This window comes from Colletes latitarsis, chromosome 4 (genome assembly GCF_051014445.1).
Source record: "Colletes latitarsis isolate SP2378_abdomen chromosome 4, iyColLati1, whole genome shotgun sequence".
NCBI classification, from domain to species: Eukaryota; Metazoa; Arthropoda; class Insecta; order Hymenoptera; family Colletidae; genus Colletes; species Colletes latitarsis.
The window spans coordinates 34804933-34828147 of record NC_135137.1 but is presented as its reverse complement, the minus strand read 5'-3'; the positions used below and the strand labels follow the sequence as shown (position 1 = coordinate 34828147).

At 41.0% G+C, this 23215-nt stretch overlaps 1 protein-coding gene across 2 annotated transcripts in view; it reads right to left on the bottom strand.

Moving 5' to 3' along the window:
• LOC143341311 (uncharacterized) overlaps positions 1–23215 on the bottom strand; it is a 345306-nt gene that overhangs the window by 206389 nt on the left and 115702 nt on the right. For both annotated transcript variants that reach the window (XM_076764161.1, XM_076764160.1), the window contains exon 3: positions 3015–3176. In XM_076764161.1, coding sequence (XP_076620276.1) covers positions 3015–3176 — 162 coding nt within the window. The remainder of the gene's footprint in view (positions 1–3014; positions 3177–23215) is intronic.

Here is a 23215-nt window from a genome sequence, read left to right as displayed (position 1 = left end):
CAATGCGATACCACGTGACGAGTGACGAGACAATATGGCCGCGGTCCCACTCTCGCGCTCGCGCATGCGCGGTATACGTAGAGCCCGAAAGGGGCCAGATTTAAAATGTCGATCGTGCATTGATCCGACGAGGAATATATCTATTTCTCAACAGAGACAATTAATATAAGAGTTGCAAACTCTGATAGTGGGAAGGAAAAGATTGAAAGAAAGTTTTGACATTAAATAATGACACACGGGTCATTAAATACCCGGGGAAGAGCTTCTAAAACTCTTGAGAAGTCTTGTAATAGGAGGTTATTTCGTGTTTAATGAGCGTTGCAGAATGACGATCGATTAAAGTCGAGTTTCAACATGAAAGGCGTTTATTCGAGGAATTAATGTTTTCCTCGATATGTTTCTCGATTGGAATCAGGGTCACGTGGGAGCGAAAGAGACGAAAGGTGCTGCGTCCCTTATAACGATTTTTCTTGCTTACTCTGTCCCGTCGTCGAGACAAGTCAGTCCTTCGTCTTTCCATTCCGGGCGACGAACAGTCGCGACACGCAACCATCCGAGTCAGTCCAATATACAGGGTGTCTTGGGTTTAAACGGCCAAACTTTATCGGAATGTTTTATAGGGGACAAAAATAAAAATTAAACGAGAACGATTAATTTTCGCTCGGAACGAACGATATTGCAATAAGCTAGAGTATTCTGGAGTAGGGTAATTTCTCAATCAACGTTCCTGCGTAAATGCACGCTGGATGAAACGCTTTAATAAAGCTTGTCGAAGGCATTTGACAGCCTCGAAACCCGTCAAAACCGTGGTCGATAAATATTACGTAATCCCAAGGTACGAGATTCAATTTGACATCGATGAAAATTTTTTTTTTACCGCATATCAAAACTTTGCATGGTCCGACGAGTCTTTTCCCCCATTCATTAACGAAAGTTTTCGACATTTCGTTGATCAGTTAAGAAATTGATCCATCGCTTGTGGAGAAAGTGAGGTTAATCCGCCATTATGGCTCCGGCCATAATTAAGAGGGTTGGCGTGTTTTTATCCACTCGCATAAGAAAGGTTTGATCGATGGGAAGGATGGGGAGCAAAAATGTCGAAAGGATTTAACGGAGAAAAAGGTAAATGGACGTGGGACAAAAAGAACCTTTACGTAATCAGTTATTGAAATGGAAAGGTACACGAGAACAATGAAACCAATTTATTTGACACGTGTTACTATTTCACCTGTTCCTTTGTAGATCAAGAGAATGGCCTAACTTGACTCGTAGAATGAAACAGTGACTTGGGAACATGATTACGCAGAGTACATGTTTATGTGTACCAGTTCTACTGTTTTTATGTCCCCCAACCACTCTACAGAAAGCTTTGTACACCCTTAGGAGAGGAAGTGTCGTTCGTAACCGCGTGGATAAAACCGCGACCCTTTTTACAGACTGACTGACCATATAAAAGGATCCCTTTTTTTTCCTTCGACACCCTCGCAATCCCTTTTCCTAGGTTCGTTTCTATGCGACGTGACCACTTGCTCTCGAGAACTTTCTCCGTAATCCAAAGAAGCTTTAATTTCTACTTGTTCGCGAGACGGTGTACGGCTCGAAATGAGAAACGGGAGAACGTGGAAGACAGAGAGAGAAAGAGTAGGAGTGGCTTAATCGCGCTAACCTTGTTTCTAACGCCGATTTGGATTCAAAGGGATAGCGGTTGCCTTTTCGACGTGACGTAATTACGTTCCGCGTAGGGTGGAAGTAAATACTCGAATTAAGCGATTGACCAGGCGAGCATGCATCGCAGGGAAACGGAAGTGGTGCTCCAACTGCTAATTAGATTGCTGACGAGTCCAATATTAAAGGGACTAATTGGAAGTTTTAGTTTTAAATGGAGAAATCCCTTGCTAGGAGAAACTGGACTCCCAAATCCTCCACGTTTGTTCGCGGAAAGAAGCGTTGCGCTTTGATTGGCTTTTCGCCGGGTCAACATCCGCGTCGAAAAGAAGAATTTAATTTTTAGAGAGAGTACATTTCCAGTACGCGAATTGAAAACATACAAGGGGAAGTGCACGAGTAAATTTAGTAAGGTTAAGAATTCACTAATTAGTAGTGTGACATACACAACGGTTATTATCTTACGATTCTGTGTCAAGGGTAGCCCTTATGGAATTTGCATTACCTCGCGACGTCCTACATTATTCCAGACAAGCTTGACATTTCCAAGGAATGCAGTAATGGCCTCTTCGCAAAATAGAACATTACAGTATGAATTCAGAAACACAACTCGATATGTATAGTTTAATTAAATTTAATTACGTTCCATTGTAATTTAATATTCGCGTAAAACTTCGTCGTACGCCATACGATTTCCACATATCTTTTTGCAGCGATTCATTTTAATTAAATTCATTTTCTTCTAAAATACCTAGAATAGAAAGTCGAAATGAAAATAAATGTTATATTTCATATCCATCACCGTGAAAATTAAGAGGCCATTATTTCTCTGCTTTTTGAACATCGCTCGCATTTCCCTGGCAATTAAAATGATAAAAAAATAATAATAATTTATACAATACGAAATATAATAACTCTATATTAGTGAAATACATACACCACACAAATTTTTAGATATTCGTCGACGTATAAAAGTGAAATTTTTCTGATAAATGCATTAATTAGCACAAAAATTTTGCAGTTTAATATGTCGTGTAATTTTCCATTGAAAAGAGAGACACGAGAGAATCCCTTCTACAACATAAATTACATTTGACTTTTGAAACAAATGACACGAATATTTGTAGCTCCGATAATGGAAAATAAATGGATTTGTTAATTGTTTTTTAATTCTGTTAGCTCTTGCAAGTAAATGCTTTGTTGTTTTCGCTGTTTTTTTTTTTGTTGAAAAGTGGAACACATTGATAAAGGGTTTAAATTAGAATTTGATGGTGTATTTGAGAAACGGACGAGGTTACGGAGGATCAATTCGACATTAGGATTTTAAAAAGAAGACTGATGGTGCTTACTGTTGGCGCAGTGTTCCTCCAAGCCGCACTGGGCGCATCTGTCCGGCGATGCAGCGCCGCAACTGCATCCTCCGGACGGGACGCAGCACGCGCACTCGTTGCTGGACGAATTAAAACTGCAGGCGCAGCCTTTCGTCGTTTGTGTCCAAAGATCCACTTGACCTGAAACGAGACACGAAAACGGTTAGAAAACAGGCTTTAAGGAGCCTTGTGCAAGACACGCCATTAGGACATTGTACACGCGGTGCACGTATTTCATAAAGAAACTCCGGCAAGAAAAGAAAAATATCCTGCCCGGACTATTTCGACGAGCATAGCTAATGCGATTTTAATAGAATTTTGTTGGTTCGAACAACAGTCGAAAGCAAGTCACACACGCGTTTCTTCGGCCAAAGTAATGTTGATTCGCGAGATTGGAAAATTATTAAATATACCAAAATGTTTTCTAGATCAACAGTTTCCAATCAAACAGTAACACGATGTAGTACTGATAAATAAATAACACCTCATAGATTGTAAATATTCTAGCATTGTCTGATTTTATTGTATTTAATGTAATTATCTGGCTATTAACGTATCTTATCTATATTTCGGGCCAAGAATTGAAATATTCCACTTGTCTGACTAGCGATAGATGGCTAGTGTTCTACTTATGTGACTATTTATTTACGCATTTCACTAAAACAGATCGTTAAAAATATTGCAAACGTGAACTGTAAAAATTTCTTTCAAGCTGGGAGTAATTCTAATTATTTCAGAGAATGTTTGACGACTTATCGGTGAATCGATTAATTCCATAGGACGTCGAACATTAACAATTGCTTTATATTTATTCTCGTTAAGTTTCTATTGCAGTGTTTTTAAAGGCGGAAGAAACGACGCTTTGAACGGCGCACTAATATGCATCGCAAAGGCTTTCCTTCGAATCGCGTTATAAAGAGCGTTAACGCCCCATTAACATCCAATTACCAATTCAGTCGTTAACACTTGAATTCACAACTTGAATGAAAGCCGCGCGGGCATAGTTTCCGGGGCGCCTCGTATCGGATTAAATTCTTTGCCGATCCAACGATCGCCGTTTTACGCGAAAGCGGAGGGAAACGCGCGAACGCACCTGTGGCGTTCGATGACAAACGAACCTATTTAGTTTACGGTATTTCCATCCTCCCCCAGGCGTGCTCGCCACTGCTGAGTCATCTAAGAAAACGCTATACCTCGCGTTAACCTTTCGCGAATCTTTCTCTCGAATAAACGAAACTTCTTACTCGAGAAGAAATCAATTCTTCGCTTCAAGAGTTCAAAGTTGAACACGTAAATAAATTTTTCTCCAATTCCACGGATAACGAAGCTCTATACATTTTGACCCTCTTATGATCTCGAACTCTACCGCCGAAATTGTCTGGATTTCCTTCCCAGTTACCAACGATTTTTGACTTCAGCGGAAGATTAAATTCTTTGCTAGTTTGAACAAGAACGTTTCGCGTGGTAGTAATTGGACGAAGTCGGGGTACAAGCATAAGCTTCGAAGCTTATTTCATCATGGCTGGCGTAGGTTGACAGAGTGCGTGGCGCGTCGCGTTCCCGTGCACCGAACGCCGATTCGAATTGCACTTCAAACGATTTTCTCTATCCGCGACCCTTTGTCGTACGGTTTCCCCCCGATCCGCTTTCCGTCTAACATTCCGACCGGTGGTATTACGTTTTTTTCGCCCTCAGCCTCCCCTCCCTCTCCCCTTCCGTCCAACCTCCGCTCGGTCCTTCACGCCACTCTGCTGCTTTTTTTCCATCCCTCTTACGCTGTCGTGTCCCGGGACACCGATAAATAGAAATGCACTGAAAAACAGTACAGGGAGGCGGAATATAACCCCCGGACGGCCGATTGCTCATTGTTTTTGCCCCTTCAACGGAGACCGCGTTCCGTTTTTCTTTGTATTTCCGTTGCCACCCCCCGCGCCCACCCCCTCGCCTTAGCAACCAATTCCAGCTGCTAACGGATAGCGACAATTAATAAACTATTATTTCGTACGGGCGACTGGCAACTTCTCTACATGAATTTAGAAAAACTACCCTTATACAGGGTGTTCAGCCACCCCTGGGAAAAATTTTAATGGGAGATTCTAGAGGCCAAAATAAGACGAAAATTAAGAATACCAATTTGTTGATGGTAGTTTCGTTAAGAAGTTATTAACGTTTAAAGTTCTGCCAGTACTGAATTTTTTTCTCGAAAGTGCGTAGGATTTCGGGGGTATGTGTATTCACCAAAAATGGTTGTATTTGACTCCAGAACCTAGAAATAATTTTTTTAGGACGATGCGAAATTTTTTTTTTCGCCGAGAAATTTAGGCACCTACCCCCTGTCGATTTTTCTTAAAAATTCCTTTTTCATTTTTAGTAATTTTGTTTGACGCCCTACAAAAAAGTTGTCTAATACTTTTCTGTAGGTACCCATGAGCTCTACTTCAGAAAAAAGTTTCATTGAAATATATTCACAATTGTAGGAGTCACGGCTGTTTGAAAATTCGATCATTTTTATGGGGTTTTTCTCATTTTGCGGGGTCAAGGACCAACTTTTCGAATATTTTTGCGATTTGTACATATTCTCCATCAAAATACGCGTAGTTTGCTTTTTTAAACATTAAAATCGTCCAATCCGTTCAGTAGTTATGATGTTTTAAAGATATGCATGAAATTTCAGTGAAACATATCAACGCTATGGTCAGACATTATATTTTCGGTAAGGAATTTTTTTCTCGAAACTGAGTAGGATTTCGGGGGTATGTCTATTGACCAAAAATGCTTGCAATTGACCCCTGCAACCGAAAATAATTTTTCCAGAACGATTTGAAATTTTTTAATTTAATTATTAATAACTTGTTAACGAAGCCTCCATCAACAAATTGGTATTCTTGATTTTCGTCTTATTTTGGCCTCTAGAATCCCCCATTAAAATTTTTCCCAGGGGTGACCGAACACCCTGTATATGACGATTTTAGATTTCGAATGGCTCCACGAAACTTGAGTTCAATCCTTCATGAGTGTAAATATATTCTGTTGCTATACGATAAAAGTTTGAGTCAAAAAATCTTTGTACAGACAAGAAAATTGTTAAAATTGAGCGTTATACAACTTTTGAGGAATTCTTCTTAATCTATGAAGAAAAGTAATATTCGAAATGCCTGCAGTATCCAAACGGAAGCTTTAAGGCTTTCGAAGTTTGAAAACGGAAAGTTTCCGTGCCCGAGAAAAGTGGCAAGTTTAAGATGACGCAAGAAAAATATACACCCACTAGATATAATACAGAGAGATATATTAAAAATGTTTGAAAATCGATTGGATAACTGTTAAAGCTTTTCCTTTGTTTTCGTACTTTGAAAAAAGATAACTGCAGAGATATATACGAGCACACGAGGACGGCGTTCAATTTTGTTTGCACGAATTGCTAACGGAAACTAAAATAACTGTGCAATTCATTCGAATTTAACGTATGGAAAGCGCTTTCTACGGAAAAATCAAAAGAGGATAACGGGACGTATGGATTTCCACGGTGTTTCCTTTTTTTTTTTTTTTTTTGTACACAATGATGTAAAATCGAACTCGAAAAATCTGAACGAATATTTCGAGAGTCAACCTCTTTTTTTTCACATTGAAGAGACGCATGAATATTTAATAATACTACGATTCGACTCCCGATAACTTTTATACGGATGAGACTCAGTGGGCGTGTAAATTGCAATCCCGTAAAGGAATTTTCCATGCGTGAAGCGTATTTGTCGCATAAAATATAAAGTGCTTCGTTAAACATTTGCATTTCCACGCGGGTGATTTAACATTATCATAAGTGTGGTGGTACGAAACCACCGAATTTATAAAAAAAATGGCACACAAATTTCAATTTATAATTTACGTTTTCGGTATGCGCATGCATTAAAACATTTTCCCTTCGAAATTCATTTTATCTTTGGGGTACATTTGTAACGTTTATCGAATCTCACAAAGGGAAAGGCGATCAATGGGAAAAACAATTCTCCGATCACTTTAATCATAAACACATTCATGAACAAGACTTAACCAACTGAAAATCGACGAGCTATTCAATTTTTAGTTAATAATTCTTTGATACATTTACCATGATATATTCAATGCTCTATTAATCAGACAGAAGCTGACCATTACTGCACGTAAATTATTCGTGCTGATTATACCTGTTTAAACTTTCACTGCCAAATATGAACTGAAAACGTACACAACTAAAGGTAAACATTCCTCAACAGATGTGTACGTTCACCTTTCACTTTTACCAGCAACGTACACGTTAAATAATTAATTTTCTGATACGTTCACCAGTACTATTTTAACATTCTTTGAAGGTTCGACTCTCTCGTCAGAAAATTAAGGTCGAGATTTATTTTCTTCGCCGAAGTGTTTCACTGACTCGTCGATTGGCGAGTCGGAGAAATATTTAACGGACTTTAAAGTTCGTTGGAACGTTCGCGAATCGAACATTCGTAAATCGACAGTCGCCTGTAATGATCGTACAATTAACTCTGCCATTCAACTTGTCCTCCCTGAAAAGTAACGAGGCCGGGCGTCGTACATTGCACGCGTTCGAGCGGAACCAGCATTTTCCGGCACGCCGGTTCGCGCAAACCGCCGCGAACAAATTGCAACACCGTCGATCGCGTACGTTATCGAGAACTGCTGGTCGATCGAGCAGCACCCATACTGTCAAAGAAACTGTGGACTAAAAAGAATAAGACCCACGATATCAATAGAAATCAACGTTTCACAGAACTAAATTATTACTCTCGCATAGCAAGAAATATATTAAATCGATAGGGAAGAAAGATTCAACAATTTCGAATTTCCGACATAATACGACATTCATCACGACCCGTGAACACGCGCAATAAACACTGCAACGCAGTATTGAAAACATAAACAATATTTCATTCGAATGGATTTATAACAACGTTTCGTCGCGAAATATTTCATCGTATATTCGAGCGATACATTCGGGCAGATAGGAATTTATTACGTTTTGGTTTGCAAACGAGCGTGAAAAACTGCTTTCTAACCGAAGCCTAATAGAGCTTTCCGATCGAGTCTGGTAACGCGTAGATACGCGGTGATCGATTGTCTTCGTCGACGTTAAGAATCGTCCAGGAGTCGGACGAACGACACAACGAGGGGGGAGGAAACGAACGATAGAGAGAGAGAAAGTCACGAGGGGGGATGTAGATCGGTCTATGGAAGACGGGTATGCGGGTGGGGTAGGTGGAAAAATCGTCGGAGAAAAGGACGCGGAGGAAGAAGACATAAATTCCGCGCCAGTGTAAAAAGGGCGTTAAGAGGAGAAAGCCCCAGCACCCCCGATATGTCAATATCCCGAGGAAATACGGGGCGGTACTTGGCCAGAGGGGTAGTAAAAATAAAGCAAACTCTATTGCTGGTGCCGCCGCCGACACCGTTGAGGCTGCCTCTGGAAATGTATTTCAGAAAAACGTCCATGAGAACGCTTTAGGGACGCCGAATGCTTAGGGATGGTGGTCGAGAGGAATGCCGACGATGGGGGCTACGGATTTCGAAGGGATTTCACGACGGAAGGGAAACCGCTCGCGTCCGGGGAACCAAAGGGTGGGGGCGGACACTTCCAATTGGATTCTTAATCCGTCGATTCGAGCTCGATTACGGGGGTTTGTTTAACGTCGATAGCGACGAGATAAGAGGAGCCTCCCACGGTCAGAGTATATCGGGTGGTTTTTGTCGGAACGAAAGGGTTGAGAACAGATGCAAGAACGTCGAGTGCCAAACGCGAGGGAGCGGAATGACGGAGGACAGGACGAGAATCGCGGACAGAGGAGATCCAGCGCAAATAAAAGGCAAACCGACCAACCTTTGCGACTCTTACCGCTGCTTTATTGCCAAAAGATTCTTCCGCTGGAATTCCTATCGCGGTATCGCCCCTTTCTGCTACGCTCCGGGGACCATTAAGGTCCGTTCGCACCCCCGCGACGAGACGCATGGATCACGGGGCTGGAAACGCGCTTCGTTTTGGTCGGAGGACCATTTTTATTGTGGTATTTTTGATTTCGGTGGTAAATCAGGGATTTTCAAATTTTTTAATCGTTTTAGACTGGAATGAGTTTATTTATTTTGTTAATTAAACCTTGCGATAATTTTATGAAATGAAGTAGAATGGTTATAATCGATTTGAAGTCTCGGGTGGTTTGCTTTTAGAACAAGTAATGTCCAAAGTTTCCGGTACAATATTACAACTCGGACCTAACCCCTTGCAGTCCATTGACGCTGTTATGGTGACGCGTGCAGGGTGTTTGCGTTATCGTAAACGTCTCGAGCAGCGTTGACCAAAGTTTCTGTACCCTGGAGACCTTTATATTCCCGACAAATTATGCAAAATCTCAAGAGAATACTAATGAACTTCCCACACAGTTTTGTAACACGTTAAAATCGATTGGTACGTTCCGTACTTTTAATGAATCTTTGACCCTCGAATGATTTTGCAAACTGGGTCGTACGAGAAATATTGCTCCACAAAATTACGCTTTTTAAATAATTTGATACATTTTATAAATCCGATGACCACTGAAAATATTTGAGGGGTTTTTAAAGTTCTTAAAATATCCCTTTTTTATATTTATTTTGTTTCAACGAACATGTCACATTAGCACGCAGCATGATTTTTTCAAGCACATTTTGCAAATTTATACGTGGACCATGAAATAATTATAATGAACTCTCTGATGCTCATCATTTGTGTCCACTTAGCGTTTCTAAACATACGTATTCTACATTATATCACCTTTTTCTCAACATATATAATTAATTTTTGGGCTGCTTCGAAATACAATGCACCAAATAGTATTTACCCTGTCGATTCTACAGTCGTCTCATTGTTAAGGGTAATTTTCTAATTGGGAAATAGTCTCATAATACCGAGCGATAATCTGATTACAAAATTTTGTCACGCGTGTGTAACCTTGCGTGATAATCAGCTTAATACTCACTACTTATTAGTACGAAACTATAAGTCCCGCTGGTGATGGAAATTTCCCCATTCGTCATCAGGGGAATTCCATCATGGTAACTTTGTTATTCGGACGTTCCATAATCATCGATCCTTTCAAACAGATTGCCCTACTCTAATACAGAATGCTGAAAGCAACATCAATACCGTAGTACAACGTCGTACGAGTTTGCAACTATGCTGTTATCTCCGTTACAATAGAATATGTGGCGCAGAATTTCAGTCATGCACCGATGGAAGAATAAATGGCCTTTTGTAGCGAACCGTATTTGCAGCAAAACGGATCTACAGTCGGAAATCGAGGTACGATTCGCGAAAACCGGAATAAGATTAAGAAGGATCTCCCTAATACCTCAAATAAATAAATTTTGAATTTGAAAGATTCCTATAAAGTATATTCGAAAATTGCAAACTAGCTTCGCACCCATTTTTATTTTCTCTAATATTTTCTGTCATTATCCATACATGTTGATCCACATATTTGCTTCTGTACCGATGCTTCACTGTTGCTTCGTGATTTTTATATTCTACTGTGTTTGCATTGAAGTCGACAGGCCCGTAGCAGGCGAGTAGAATAAGGTTACTCCTGGCCGGGCAAGTAGAATAGGACAATTTGCGGCCCGACAGACAAATACAGAACTGTACTTGTATTTTCCGTTTCTGTTTCAGTTTTGTTTCCTTTAACCGTTGTCCACAGTTTTTGTCTCGAGATCGGAGGAACGTGGGCTCCAAACATAATGTGCTTCTTTAAAGGAACTTCTTTTAAAGCAAAAGGTACGATAACTCAAGTCTTCTGGCATAAGATTCGAGCGAATGCAACTCTGTTCTCCATGAACATTACTTCGAAGCTCGTTTCTGCAAATGTAACGACGAGGAAATTTTATTTTGATTCGAAACTGCAATTAAATGCACTTTTTAGAAATTGAAGATAAATTGAGGATAAAAACAAGTGGCGATATATTCTTAACAATTTTTAATTCACTGGTAATAATTGTTACATTGTATTATATTTTATTTCGTGTTATAGTTTGACTATGAACTGCAGTTTTGCCTGCATAAGCTTCAATTTGGGTAGGATGTACGCGGGGATGCACGAACTTTTCAGGTTTACACGCGCGGTACGTTTTAAAAGTTTGATATTCCCGATATAGAGTCTTCGCGTGGTATTAAAGCCTCACCGGTGAAATTGTGTCTAGAAAACAGAATGTTGTGCACTTACCCCGTGTATGGAGTTAAGTGCACACCTGGGGCTTAGACTGCATTCTGATGCAGCTATGTGTACACCGGGTAAATATTATTGATCTGTTATTCGTAACAGAGTCGCAGCGCCGGCGAAAAACAGTGGCCATCGCCTTCTGTCGCATCCACGAAATTCGATTTCGTTATCGAACACGAAGACGTCGCACAAAGCACTGTACCTCGACTCCGATAACTACGCAAAAATAAAAATAAGCAGGAACCCGTTTAAACTATAATAAAAATAAGGGAGTTAACCATGTTACCTTCCGTTTTATTTAACGTCTTTGAGACAGTGCAGATAAATACTGTTACTACCCGACGTTAATTCAGTTTTCGTTTCCTCAAGCAACACAGTAGAGTTGAATTAGTTATTCATTAACTTTAAATTACGAGGCTGTATTTTTCCCTCGGAAGTGGCGACAAAAATGTGAAAATAATTCAGGGGTTGCATGGAAAGTTCAAAGAGACGTAAAATGAAAGCCGTAATAAACTTTATCATAAAATGACAGTGGAATAACATTTCCTAAACTTTCTAAATAACTCCCTGTTCTGTTGACTCTTTTCACATTTATGTAGTTTTCTAATACGTAGATGTGTTCCTGAAGAAGACCATATGTGGTTACGATGTTCGACATAATATTCTCTTAAAATTAATCTATTTACTTTCCGAATGTATCTTCGAATCATGTTCATAAAGCTTTGGATTATTCTTGGTAACAAACGTTAGATCGTTCAGGCCCTCGACATCTTACAACTTTGATCTCTTCGATCAGGTTTAAAAAATCGTTGAAACTTGCAAAAATACCAATCGTCCGACAGTGTTGCACCGTGACAGCTTGAACTTGAAACCGTGTACTGTTACAGGTCGCTCTTCGAGCTCGTCTTCGAAAGAATGTCAGGCGCGCGCGAAGCTCGAAAACAGGATAAAACTTTCAGCGTGAATTAGCAGGGAAACGGACGATGGAAGAGGACGGCTGAGGACGGCGGAACGAAAAGATCCACTTAGCGTTAACTTTGGCCGGCGTTAAATTCTAATGAACCGGACGCCGGTCAATTTCACTTAGCCTGCCTTCCGGTAGATCGTGATATTCCGATCCAACACGGCGCCCGGGTACGTAATGGCAGCCGATACAGTGCCCGGGCTGTGCGGTCAGCCCTTCGGAAGTGTCTAATAATGTTCGTTTAAACGCGCGGCCGACTGGGCTCTTTCGCGCAGCTGCTCTCTCAGTGGGCGAAAGCCACGCGCGCATTAACATGGTAATAGACGGAATGGCGATCGTCGCTGAAATGGAACCCGGTTTTCAAAGGTCGTTCATTATCGCTCGATATTAGATGGAAAGCGACAGCTATCGCGCCCGGCGTCCGCGACCACGCTCCTGTAACACGCTTCGAATATCTCGACGAACGCCAGGACGACGATTCACGGCCGCCGCGCGATGACAGCCTTGTGTTTCGCGCGGAACGTAATGTTTTACACGCCTCGACCACCAGCGTTAACGCGCGCGATCTGCGGACGACGGCTATCGATTTTCCTGCACGACGAATTAAATAACTTTGGTCGAAAGTTAACAGTTCTTTCGAAACTTGCACAATAGTAGATTTCGATCTTCGAATTAATGGTGATTTGAGAGAGTCTTCTACTGTAAAGTGTGTTTTTTTATGTTCTCTTTATTTTTATTACTCTTTCAGGAATATTCACAAATTTTCACAATGAGAAATAGTCAACATTAGTGGCATTAAAAAGTATTCTGATGGCTTCCATGATTCCAGCCAAAAAAATGAAAAAGATTCTTAATTAGGATACATTTTTCTGTAGCTGGTACTAAAAGGGCAGAAAAATGCATTTTGAAGTTGAAATATTGATATTTTTCTTGTTATTAACTTTAGCAGGCTAAAAAAAATAGAAAGAATAATGATTTTGATTTCATTCTAGTACGGGCAGAAAAGACAGTTTTCAGAAAAACGCATCTGAATACGTATACCTTCGTTAATTTTAGAATTTCGATGATATGTTTTTACACACATATTTCTAAGACTATATCCTTTAACAAAATGCAAAAAAAAATCGAATTTTTTGTCAGTTTACAGTAGAAGATCCCCTTAACTTGAACTATCTTACAAATTTACAATTGAACGATATCATTGCAAGCTGTCTTTTTAATTTTGAAAATGGAGAGTTCAATCTTCGAAAAGGCCTCGAGGAGATCGTCGAGGGACATTATTCAGGAAGTTGCAACAGTGTAAATATTGGCAACACGTGGTATCGGTCGGTTTGTTGGCAACACAGTGGAAACACGCGATATCAAACGCAAACGCCCTTGTGGCGGGCCCTTAAGAGCTTTCGACGCAACAGCCTGATTTCACGATCGCGTACGTAACTTTAGGACGATAATAAATTCCGGGCCAAGCGACGGAGGCGTCGGTATTTCGCGGCAAAAATCGTAGTCCGTTCGGCCGTGTTCGGCCGACGATATTTCACGCGACAGAGGAGCCGAACTCACTCGTTCCTCGACGAATTGGTGAATTTCGTGACGGAAGTAGGACCGCGTTTCCGTGAAATTTGTACAAAATACAAACTTCGACGGCCGTCCGAAATTTATTGGACGTTCGCTGATACACGTGCAACGCTCGGCATTTTTCACTCCGGTTCCCCGGTTTCTGCTGTGCCCGATGCATTTTTTCCCCTCCTGTGCCGGTGCAAGCGTTGTTATTAATTTATCAACCCCGTCGCCCAAATATCGTGGAAACGTTGTTCGCGTTGTTTACTCATTCGCGTGATACCGATGACGATTCAATTTGTCACGATTTCATTTTGCCGGCTCGCTCGTTCCACCGTTCGTGCTTCTCGATTGTATCTTGCCATCGATACCGTTTCACGGTTTTCGGTGCGTTGTACGATAATTGGGAAACGGGCTTCGACGTTTCCCCCCAACGGGTATCTTCGATGGCGACACTTTACCGTCGAACCAACCGTACTCAAAAATTCGATTTCGCGACAATCGATAATTGGAGGGTACTCGCGCCACGTCCTCGCGATAGAATGCAATTTATGAGTGCTTGTCAGGCGTTCCTGATTATTCGGTAATATTGCTGCTGCTTGAAATATACTCCGAACGTTGGATCCGAAGAGTGCGCGTACGTTTGGAATTACTAGCTCGATGCAGTGCTTTGGAAGATGATTAAACCGAATGTCAATGCAAAATATTACTTTGTTATTGGACAATTTGTTTCGATGCAGATCCTGATATTATTTGTTGACGTATGATTTATTTCCTGCAACTATTCCACAGAATTACATTTTCCTGGTAGAAAACAATTAATTTTTGCTAATGATAAAATTATTCTTTGCTATGTACTATCTACTATTTACTGACATTTCATGTATACACATTCCTAAGATGATCAAATCAAATGACCAGTCCTTGAAATTCCTGATGCCCCATTTTCAATTAAATAAACAATTTGTAGTCCACTTTTGTCGCACACATGTCGTATCATCGATAGGAATCGCTGAAACTTTTTGAGGTACATAGAGTCGAAGTAAATGTCAAAATAAACATAGAAGGAACCATAAATTAGAATACTTGATATAGTCATCGGATAGGGGATGAAATGCCCTTTAAAATGAGCGCTCGAACAAGTCGATAGCTCAATTAGTTCCGGAGATATGAGGATTTTAGTTTCAAGTCGATCGAATGAGACCGAAGCCTTTATTTACGTCGCGAGATGAATGAACTTTCTTACTACGGCCTTGCCAAGGTCGTTGACCGCACGCGCACGTAGTAAGTAGTAAACACTACGTGACTCGGTCACTCGGTTAGTGGGTCAACGTGCGAGAAGGAGGTCCGACGCATCAGACGGAGACAGAGATAGTCGAATTAAAAAAATTACCTTTTACATAAATTACGATATCTCCGAAACGGAAAGTCGGATCGACAAAAATCAAAAACCACTTTAAAGGGGAAGGTTTGCCACCACTAATGGTGGCTCAATAATAAATAAAACACTAGTAGTTTCAGAACTGCACGCGTCTGAAGTTTTAGTATTTTCAATACGTGTTAATAGGCTTTCGTAAGACTGACAGTGGAATTTAAAAAATTACCCATTCACATAAATTACGATATCTTCAAAACGGAAAGTCGTATCGTCAAAAGCCAAAAGCCATTTCAAAAAGGAAGCTTTGCCACTTCTAATAGTGGCTCGATTATGGATAAAGCTCTAGTAGTTTCGGAACTGCATGTGTATAAAGTTTCACTATTTTTAATACGCGTTGTTGGACTATTCTAAGACGAATAGAAAGACAGTGCAATTTTAAAAATGAAGACTGTCTTTAGAAGACGATATCTCCTGGTTTTATTTTTATTTGAACCACCTTTCATACGATATATTTTTTTTAACATGATTAACTATTACATAGGTGGACATCTGATTTTATAGATTCAGATATTTACAGTTTAAATTCTAATATTATTACGAGTTATATAAAATAGAGTCTGGGTCCACTGATGAATACGTGGAGACATTTTCCATACTCGTCACCAGAGGGACACGTTCAACCTGTACCTCTCTCACAAGTGCTCGACCGACAATTCCTATTCATACACTCTTCGACAGGTTATCAAATATCCTCTAAACCATCATAAATGCATCGAATTCGCCAATTCCAAGCGATTCTTCCCCTAGAAAAAATTGCCCTTTCCACAATTAGCTCCCCCGACACTAATAAGCTGTCTCAGCCCGAACCAACCCTTAGATACCTAATCTTTCCCTCGTCCCTCGACGTCGTTCCCCCATCCGACAATTCTCGTCTTCCGCTGCGAAAGCCGCCCCCTCTTGAATCTATCAAACCCACCCCCGCGCGAGATGGAAGCTCGTTTTTCCCCCCGGTGCTTCTACATTCTCCCGTCGGTCCTGCGAGTGCGGCGGGTGTCGATTAGTTCGTGCCGGGTTTCCGGTTTTATGACGGTTTCCCGGTCACTGTGCTACTTGGAATTCCATCCGCATCTCCATACATTTGCACTTTAATTGGCTTCGCGATGCCTCCGACGCGTCCTATCCGCTCTCTATATCTCCTCCCGCGCCATAAATATGTATAATAGCAGGGCAACCTCGTGCGTGGGCGACGCGCGTGAACGTGTGTGAACCGCGTGGACGCGCGCGCGAACAGGCGGCAGTCCGTGAAACCCTCCTACGCCCCCCCACCCACGAAACGAAGGGTGCATCCATTCGCTCGGCAACTATTTTCCTCGTTAGGCAGTCATGGAACGCGCAACGTTTCGAAACTCATGCGATCCCGCGGACGTTGAGTGATAAATGCCCTGCCAAAGTGAATCAGTGCGCTCGCGAGCTAGCTAGAACACGCGCGCGCGCACACGCGTGTCCCACCGCCCCCCCCCCCCCGTCGCTTTGTGCGTAATGATATAGTGGATACGCTCGAGTGTTAGAATTATCGGGACGCTGTTTCGTCGCACTGAATCAACCACCCTTGGACGACCCGGGACGCGTCGAACGTGTACCGAGTGCCCCTAACTCGATCATAGTCGATTAATTCTTTCGTGTTTGTTTTCGTTAGGGATGATCGAACGATCCCCCCCAAATCGACGATCATCCGTCAATTACTGGATATGAGCGAAGAGAATTAGAATTAGACTTAACAGCTCTATTGCAAATTGAAACCCGATGTTGAAAGGGCATTGTAACTGTTTTTAGGAACTTCATATCGACTCTTAAATTCAATCTCTCGAAGCTCGATGTTCGGGGAAGTTTGAGAAATAGCGCCCCCGGGTAATTGAGAATAAAATCAATGGCTATAAATTAAATAAACCGGCGCATATTTCTCTTTTTTAGGTCCGAGACTACGTAAGATATTTTTCAATGGTACAGCACCGGCGTAGCCCCGGTGTACTTGTCATCAATCTTTCCGCGTCCCTTCCATTAATCAGCAACGCGATATATAAAGCAATTTAAACGAATCGAGTCGAACGAAACATTACGGACATCTTTCTCTCGTTGCATATTCATTGATCAATGTCTCGTAGATAACGTCGCATAGAATTTCGAACCGTCGGCCATTTATTGTCGCGAAACGGATTGTAGATGTCTGTGACGGAGTCCCACGTCGCGGCCATTAAATGCCACCCCCACGACTACTCGGACCGGCGAAATATTGGATCGCGCGACTAATTTTCCCGCCCTCTTGGATATAATTTCGGCTCCTCGCGTCTGCGTCGCGTTGATCGAGGAGATTAGTCCGGGCCCGGCCGCATAGTTGCACAGGAGCATTACGAAATCTGTTCAGGCATTAACAAGATACTGCGACGTCATTGGTGAAAATTAATTCCTGGCAATTTCCGATGCACTCGCGGGCAGACATTTAGAACCTCCGAGTCGTCGCTGCGCGGAGATCGTTTAACTTCTTCGCGCAGTTAACGTCAAACTCACCCCATCTTACCGTCGGGCTCCCGAATTTTAAGTAAAAATGATCCTCTTGTGTGTAATTTTTCAAAAATAAAATAAAATTCATACAACAGATAAAGTAATGAGAGATTCTAGAGTAGAGTTATTATAGGTCTAACTCAGTCTGTAGAATAATTTTCCAAAATAAAATAAAATTCATGCAACAGATAGAATAATGAGAGATTCTAGAGTAGAGTTATTGTAGGTCTAACTCAGTCTGTAGGATAATTTTTTAAAAGAAAATAAAATTCCTGTAATAGAGTAATGAGAGATTCTAGAGTAGAGTTATTATAGGTCTAACTCAGTCTGTAGAATAATTTTCCAAAATAAAATAAAATTCATGCAACAGATAGAGTAATGAGAGATTCTAGAATAGTTATTATAGACCTAACTCACTCTGTAGAATAATTTTCCAAAATAAAATAAAATCCTGTAATAGATGGTTAGAGTAATTTTAATAGAGCAATGGTAGATTCTAAAATAGAGTTATTATAGATCTAACTGAGTCCGTAGGGTGTATTAAGTCGCGTGGAAAATGTATGCTTCCCGTATTGAATGCGTGGCAATATAGGTTGAATCTAGGATCCACGCTATGAGGGAAAATTGGTACGAGGAAATGTTGCAATATATTTTCTTCGACACGAATCGATTTCTTCGGCTATTCTGCGTATAGAAACGTCAAGGTGTGTTTATCGAAAAATTGATACCTCGCGAGATACTTTGTCATCTTCGAGAAGGTATCTTCTAAATATTTTACGTACGCCTTTCTTGTTACTTTGTATTCCAAAAGAAAATTGAGACAATTAACCTGCACAAGATATTGTCAAATATCGAAAAACCATTTCGTCGATTGCCTTTGTGTTTCATTACACTTTCCAGAGGCGACTGCGTTTCCTCGTGATTAAAATCATGTCTCCGGATCCGTTGATTAGTAACACCGGACAAACGAGCATCCAATATCAAAGTTACAGGACTTTCGATTAATCGCCACCGATGGAACGAGGCGTTCTATCGGGGGAGTGGGAGGCGCAACGATTACTACCATCGGTTGTGTGAAACAACTATTGCTGCGACGGAGGCGGTCGGACCCTTATGACTGTCGAATATAACCTGAACGAGTTATCATAATCGGCTTTGGCTTAATGCCCAGTATCCACGAAACGGAAATCCGATTTCGGTTTCGTCAACCAACGATTCGCAGCTCGACCGCAAAAATTTGTACCTCGATTGAAAATGACACCTCAAAATCATTCGAACACAATAGAAAATTAAAATCGTCTGAAATCTATCGTTCTACGTTTTAAATAAAATATATTTTATGAAACATTTACAATTCATATCAGTTCGTTCTTTCGAGCCATTTATTTTCTATAAATTTTCACAGAGAAAAGGAAAGAATTTTTGATAAAAGAAACCAGCTGACTTCACATTTAAATAAAGTGAAATTGTACGCGTATCAATGGGTATCGGAAACAATCGCATCGTAGCATAATAGAGATTACGAAACCATACAAAATTTCTCTCGACGATTTTTCCCTATTTTCATTTAGAACAAATCCGTAGTCCTGATAATAGAATCGCGCTGTATAGGGATATTTCAACAGGAGTGGTGATGTTCTACATGAGCATGTTACGTTGGAATAATAGAATGCTTCCATGTTAGAGCATTCGGTTAGTAACGGCTCGGACAAAGGAAGTTTTCCCGTATACGAAATTCAATTTCGAACACACAGGTTACAACGATTACAATATTAACAGCGCCCCGGTGAAAACATACATAATTTGAATGGGTTGGGAAAAAATATCCAGCCGAAAATAACAATATAAAATTCGTCTGTATTCGGGCAAACACTACGAACGAAACGTGAAAACTATTTCGAACGTTAGAGATTAACGTATTGTTGATCGCAAACCGTATTTCAGATTTTCATCTGTCGGGAAATAAGCGCTTTTCAATTGCACGCGATACGGTCACCTTTCGACGGGGCGAAAAATCTGCGCGAAAAGCGCATGTTTGCGGAGCGTCGCGACGCAAATTAGAGGATTACGACCCCCGTTGCGCGTACTGTTTTATAATTATTATTTTAATTCGTGTTAAACGAGGCAGTTCATATTTTCTGGTTCATCGTATCACCTGGAAAATCAAGGTTATAAACATTTTAATTGCAAGCATATTGCTGGCGACTATCGCGTACGATTTGTTTTATATTAAATTGTGTAACTTTGTAGACGGTGTATAAAATAATAATTTATGGTGAATCATAGCTCTGTGGTGAAAGGACCGTAGCAAGAAAAATTAGTCAGAAAAGGAGAGTTGGAATTTTCTTTCGTTCATCTCTTAGTATTAAACGTCAAGAATAAAATAAGTTATCAAATAAATTTTCATAGAAATCGATCTTGATAGCTTCTCAGAACACTCGTGCACGGAGCTAGAGTCTATTTTTAACATAGAAAGTGTAAAATAGTATCTGTAATATGACACGTGACTCTAACAAAGTGATCACCGTAACGAAAAGTATTGTTTTTTTTTAAATAAAATTTCATGATATATGGACACATGTACATTCGAAGCTTTCATGTCACAAAAAATATCGGTATTTTTTATCGCGTTATACTTCAATTTTCTCCGTCCATTTAGTAAATTTCGAATCTCGTCACGGATGTTTGTTTATTGTTTTTTAGATACGACCGAGCTTAATTTTTTATAAAACTACACGCGCAGAGAGAAAATATCGCATTGTATAGAAAACGAAACGGTTGGAAAAGGTTATTCAATATTTTCCAAATATAGACTTTTTCAAAACAATCGATGCAAAACTGAGGTTCACTTTTTGGAAACCTCACAATACGCATTCACCTATTTCCCTTTCACGTTCGTCTTTCGACTGTCATTTTTCGTACGTATTGTCCCGGGAGATCTGGGACGAGCCTTTTATTTAGAAAAAAATGTTTCTAGAGCCAGCCTTCGTACAACAGCAAACCACGATCTCATTAAGGAGCGAATGAACGATCCTGTCGCGACAATTGCTACTTCGTAATAAGACCACGCCATTCATCTATCCTTTTCCAGTAAATAGAGTACGAGACGCTCGAAGCGTGAAGTTTGCTCGCCAAAACAGTGCAACAAACGGTGCTCTACGATCGTTCGCTGGAACAACGACTCTATTTCGAAGGCACGAAAACGACGAGGCGAGCAAAAGTGCATCGCGTCGGTCGAGAGCGTGTCAGGAGCAATCCTTCCTCCGGGTGGAAATCTCTAAAATACCCGACGGTACGCCACCGGGATCACTGGAACCGAAACCAAACTTCATTCGACTGTCTGCATGTGTGTGCTCGCGCGTATAATAACCACGGGAACGGTCGAAACTTCCCCGTCGAGATGCCATTAAGGGCACGATCCGTTCCCCCGAAGGAGGTTCAGACGCAGGCCAAGTCACCGGAAAGTTGCTCCGGGTCAGCGTTCATCGTCGTTCCGCTCGTGAAACCGCCGGGGAATCGTGGCTATAGCGATTGTTTTTAAAGCAGCGGCCCAGACCAAAGCGGCTCTCAGCCGCTAGTGGTTTCATAGAGCGAGAAGGTACGCGGGGGGCACGAGTGGGTGGGACGAGGAGAGCCCAGAGGCCAATGCCGAGGTCCAGACTTGAAATATCGCGTTCCTAATGCACCCGGGCAAAAACTGGCCGGCCTTCGTGCCTTCGGGGGATGGCACACAACCTCCCCCAAGTGCCGGAGGAGAGAGAAACCCGGAGAGGTCGTCGGCGCAACAATGCTGCTCGTATATCAGCCAGGCGTAACCCGCGCCCGGGCTATGAATCGCTAACTAACTAAATCAGTTGGAACGACTTACGGAGGAGATCCCGAAAATCAAGGTGTCGATCCGGTATCTCGAACTGTTTAAATCTGCCCCGGCGCTTAATTTAGAATGCAATTCGTCTGGACTGGCCGGATCCTGAACGCGAATCACTCGAGGAGGACGGTTTTTACGATGCCTCGCGGAGGCTCTGCCCTGAGTTTATCGGGGCTTTTTTTACTTTTTGTAACTTGAAATTTTGTGGGGAGTATCGTTAACGTACGAATAAAAATAAAGTTTATGGAAGAAGAGTGGAGAAACTTGGGTAAGTTGAGTCGTGGTCTAGAATTATAGTCTCTAATAAGTACTAGGAATATTTAAATATTTGAATAATATTCCAATATCCAAGTGTTTGAAGAAGAGTAAGGTTGCAAAATTTAAATTTTGACTTCGATCGAAGAATTGTTTAGAGAACGTGTGAATTAATCGAGCCCTCGATAGAGAAAGAATCGGATCTTTGTGAAAATGTAAATAAGTCTAAAATTTGTTTTCCTCCATTTAGAAATACAATATTCCGTGTTCGACTTAGAAATTCTATTCGGAGGATTCGTTAGGTATGCGCTCGACTAATTGTAAAACTTGGCTTAATTGGTTTCCCGACCAAGTTTTCCCCCCTCCAAGACGGTTTCCTTTCGCGGTATATAGAAGTGGGAACTTATAGCTGGGAAAAACTTCATTTCGGTAGTTTTTCACTTGGTTTTCCGTGAATATCGTTTCTCTTCCGCTCTGATTGTCATTCGATGCTTTAAATTCTATCGTTTCGGAGTAGAGAAAATAATTCTTACTAGAATTGTATACGATCTCGGGATTATGGTAGGCGAGAAATAATTGAGAACACTGGAAACGATCTCTCGTCCCTCGAACGCGAATATAGAAAAATTAATACACAAGGAAAATAACAGACTTGAATTTTCTATTTTACTTAGTATTAATGTAACTTGCACCTGAATTGTAATTTTGCGTTAGAACGTTGCCTTCGTCGCTTTTGGGAGGAGCGGGGAAACGCTGCTTTCGTTTAAACACGAGGGACAAAAGCCTCTTTTAGAGTAATATAAGCGGCAGGACAATAACTTAATGAAGTTTAACAACATTTTCCGGGGGAAATTTTCGCGGTCGGATATTTTATTCATAAGCCCCGATGCTATTTTCAGAGGCGTTGCGACGCGATTCACCCGGGAGTTCCTTCATTTTCTGTAACGTTGCTTCATTTGTATTTCCCCGCGGTCGGCTACGAAACGTTATATTCTCTAATAAAAATTATTACTCCTCCAGGCTCTAATTACCTTTACGCGGCCTACGTTGCGTGTAACAATGCGGTTAGTTGCCCGGGAAATATAACGACGAGCTACGGAATCGTATCGTTTGCCGATCATGGACGCCCTGATAATCCGGTTCTGCTTACGCTTCCGTAAATTTGTCGGCGGTGATACGATCATAATTTATTCTTCTTCCATACATTGCTTTGGCAACTAAGTAATTGCGGATTTTTTTAATAAAGTGAAAGACAATTTTTTCATGGAAGGAAATAACTTTATTTAGTAACGTATTGTCCATTTTTAACAATGACGTTTTGTTATCTTTCAGACAACATCATAATTCCATGTTCATAAA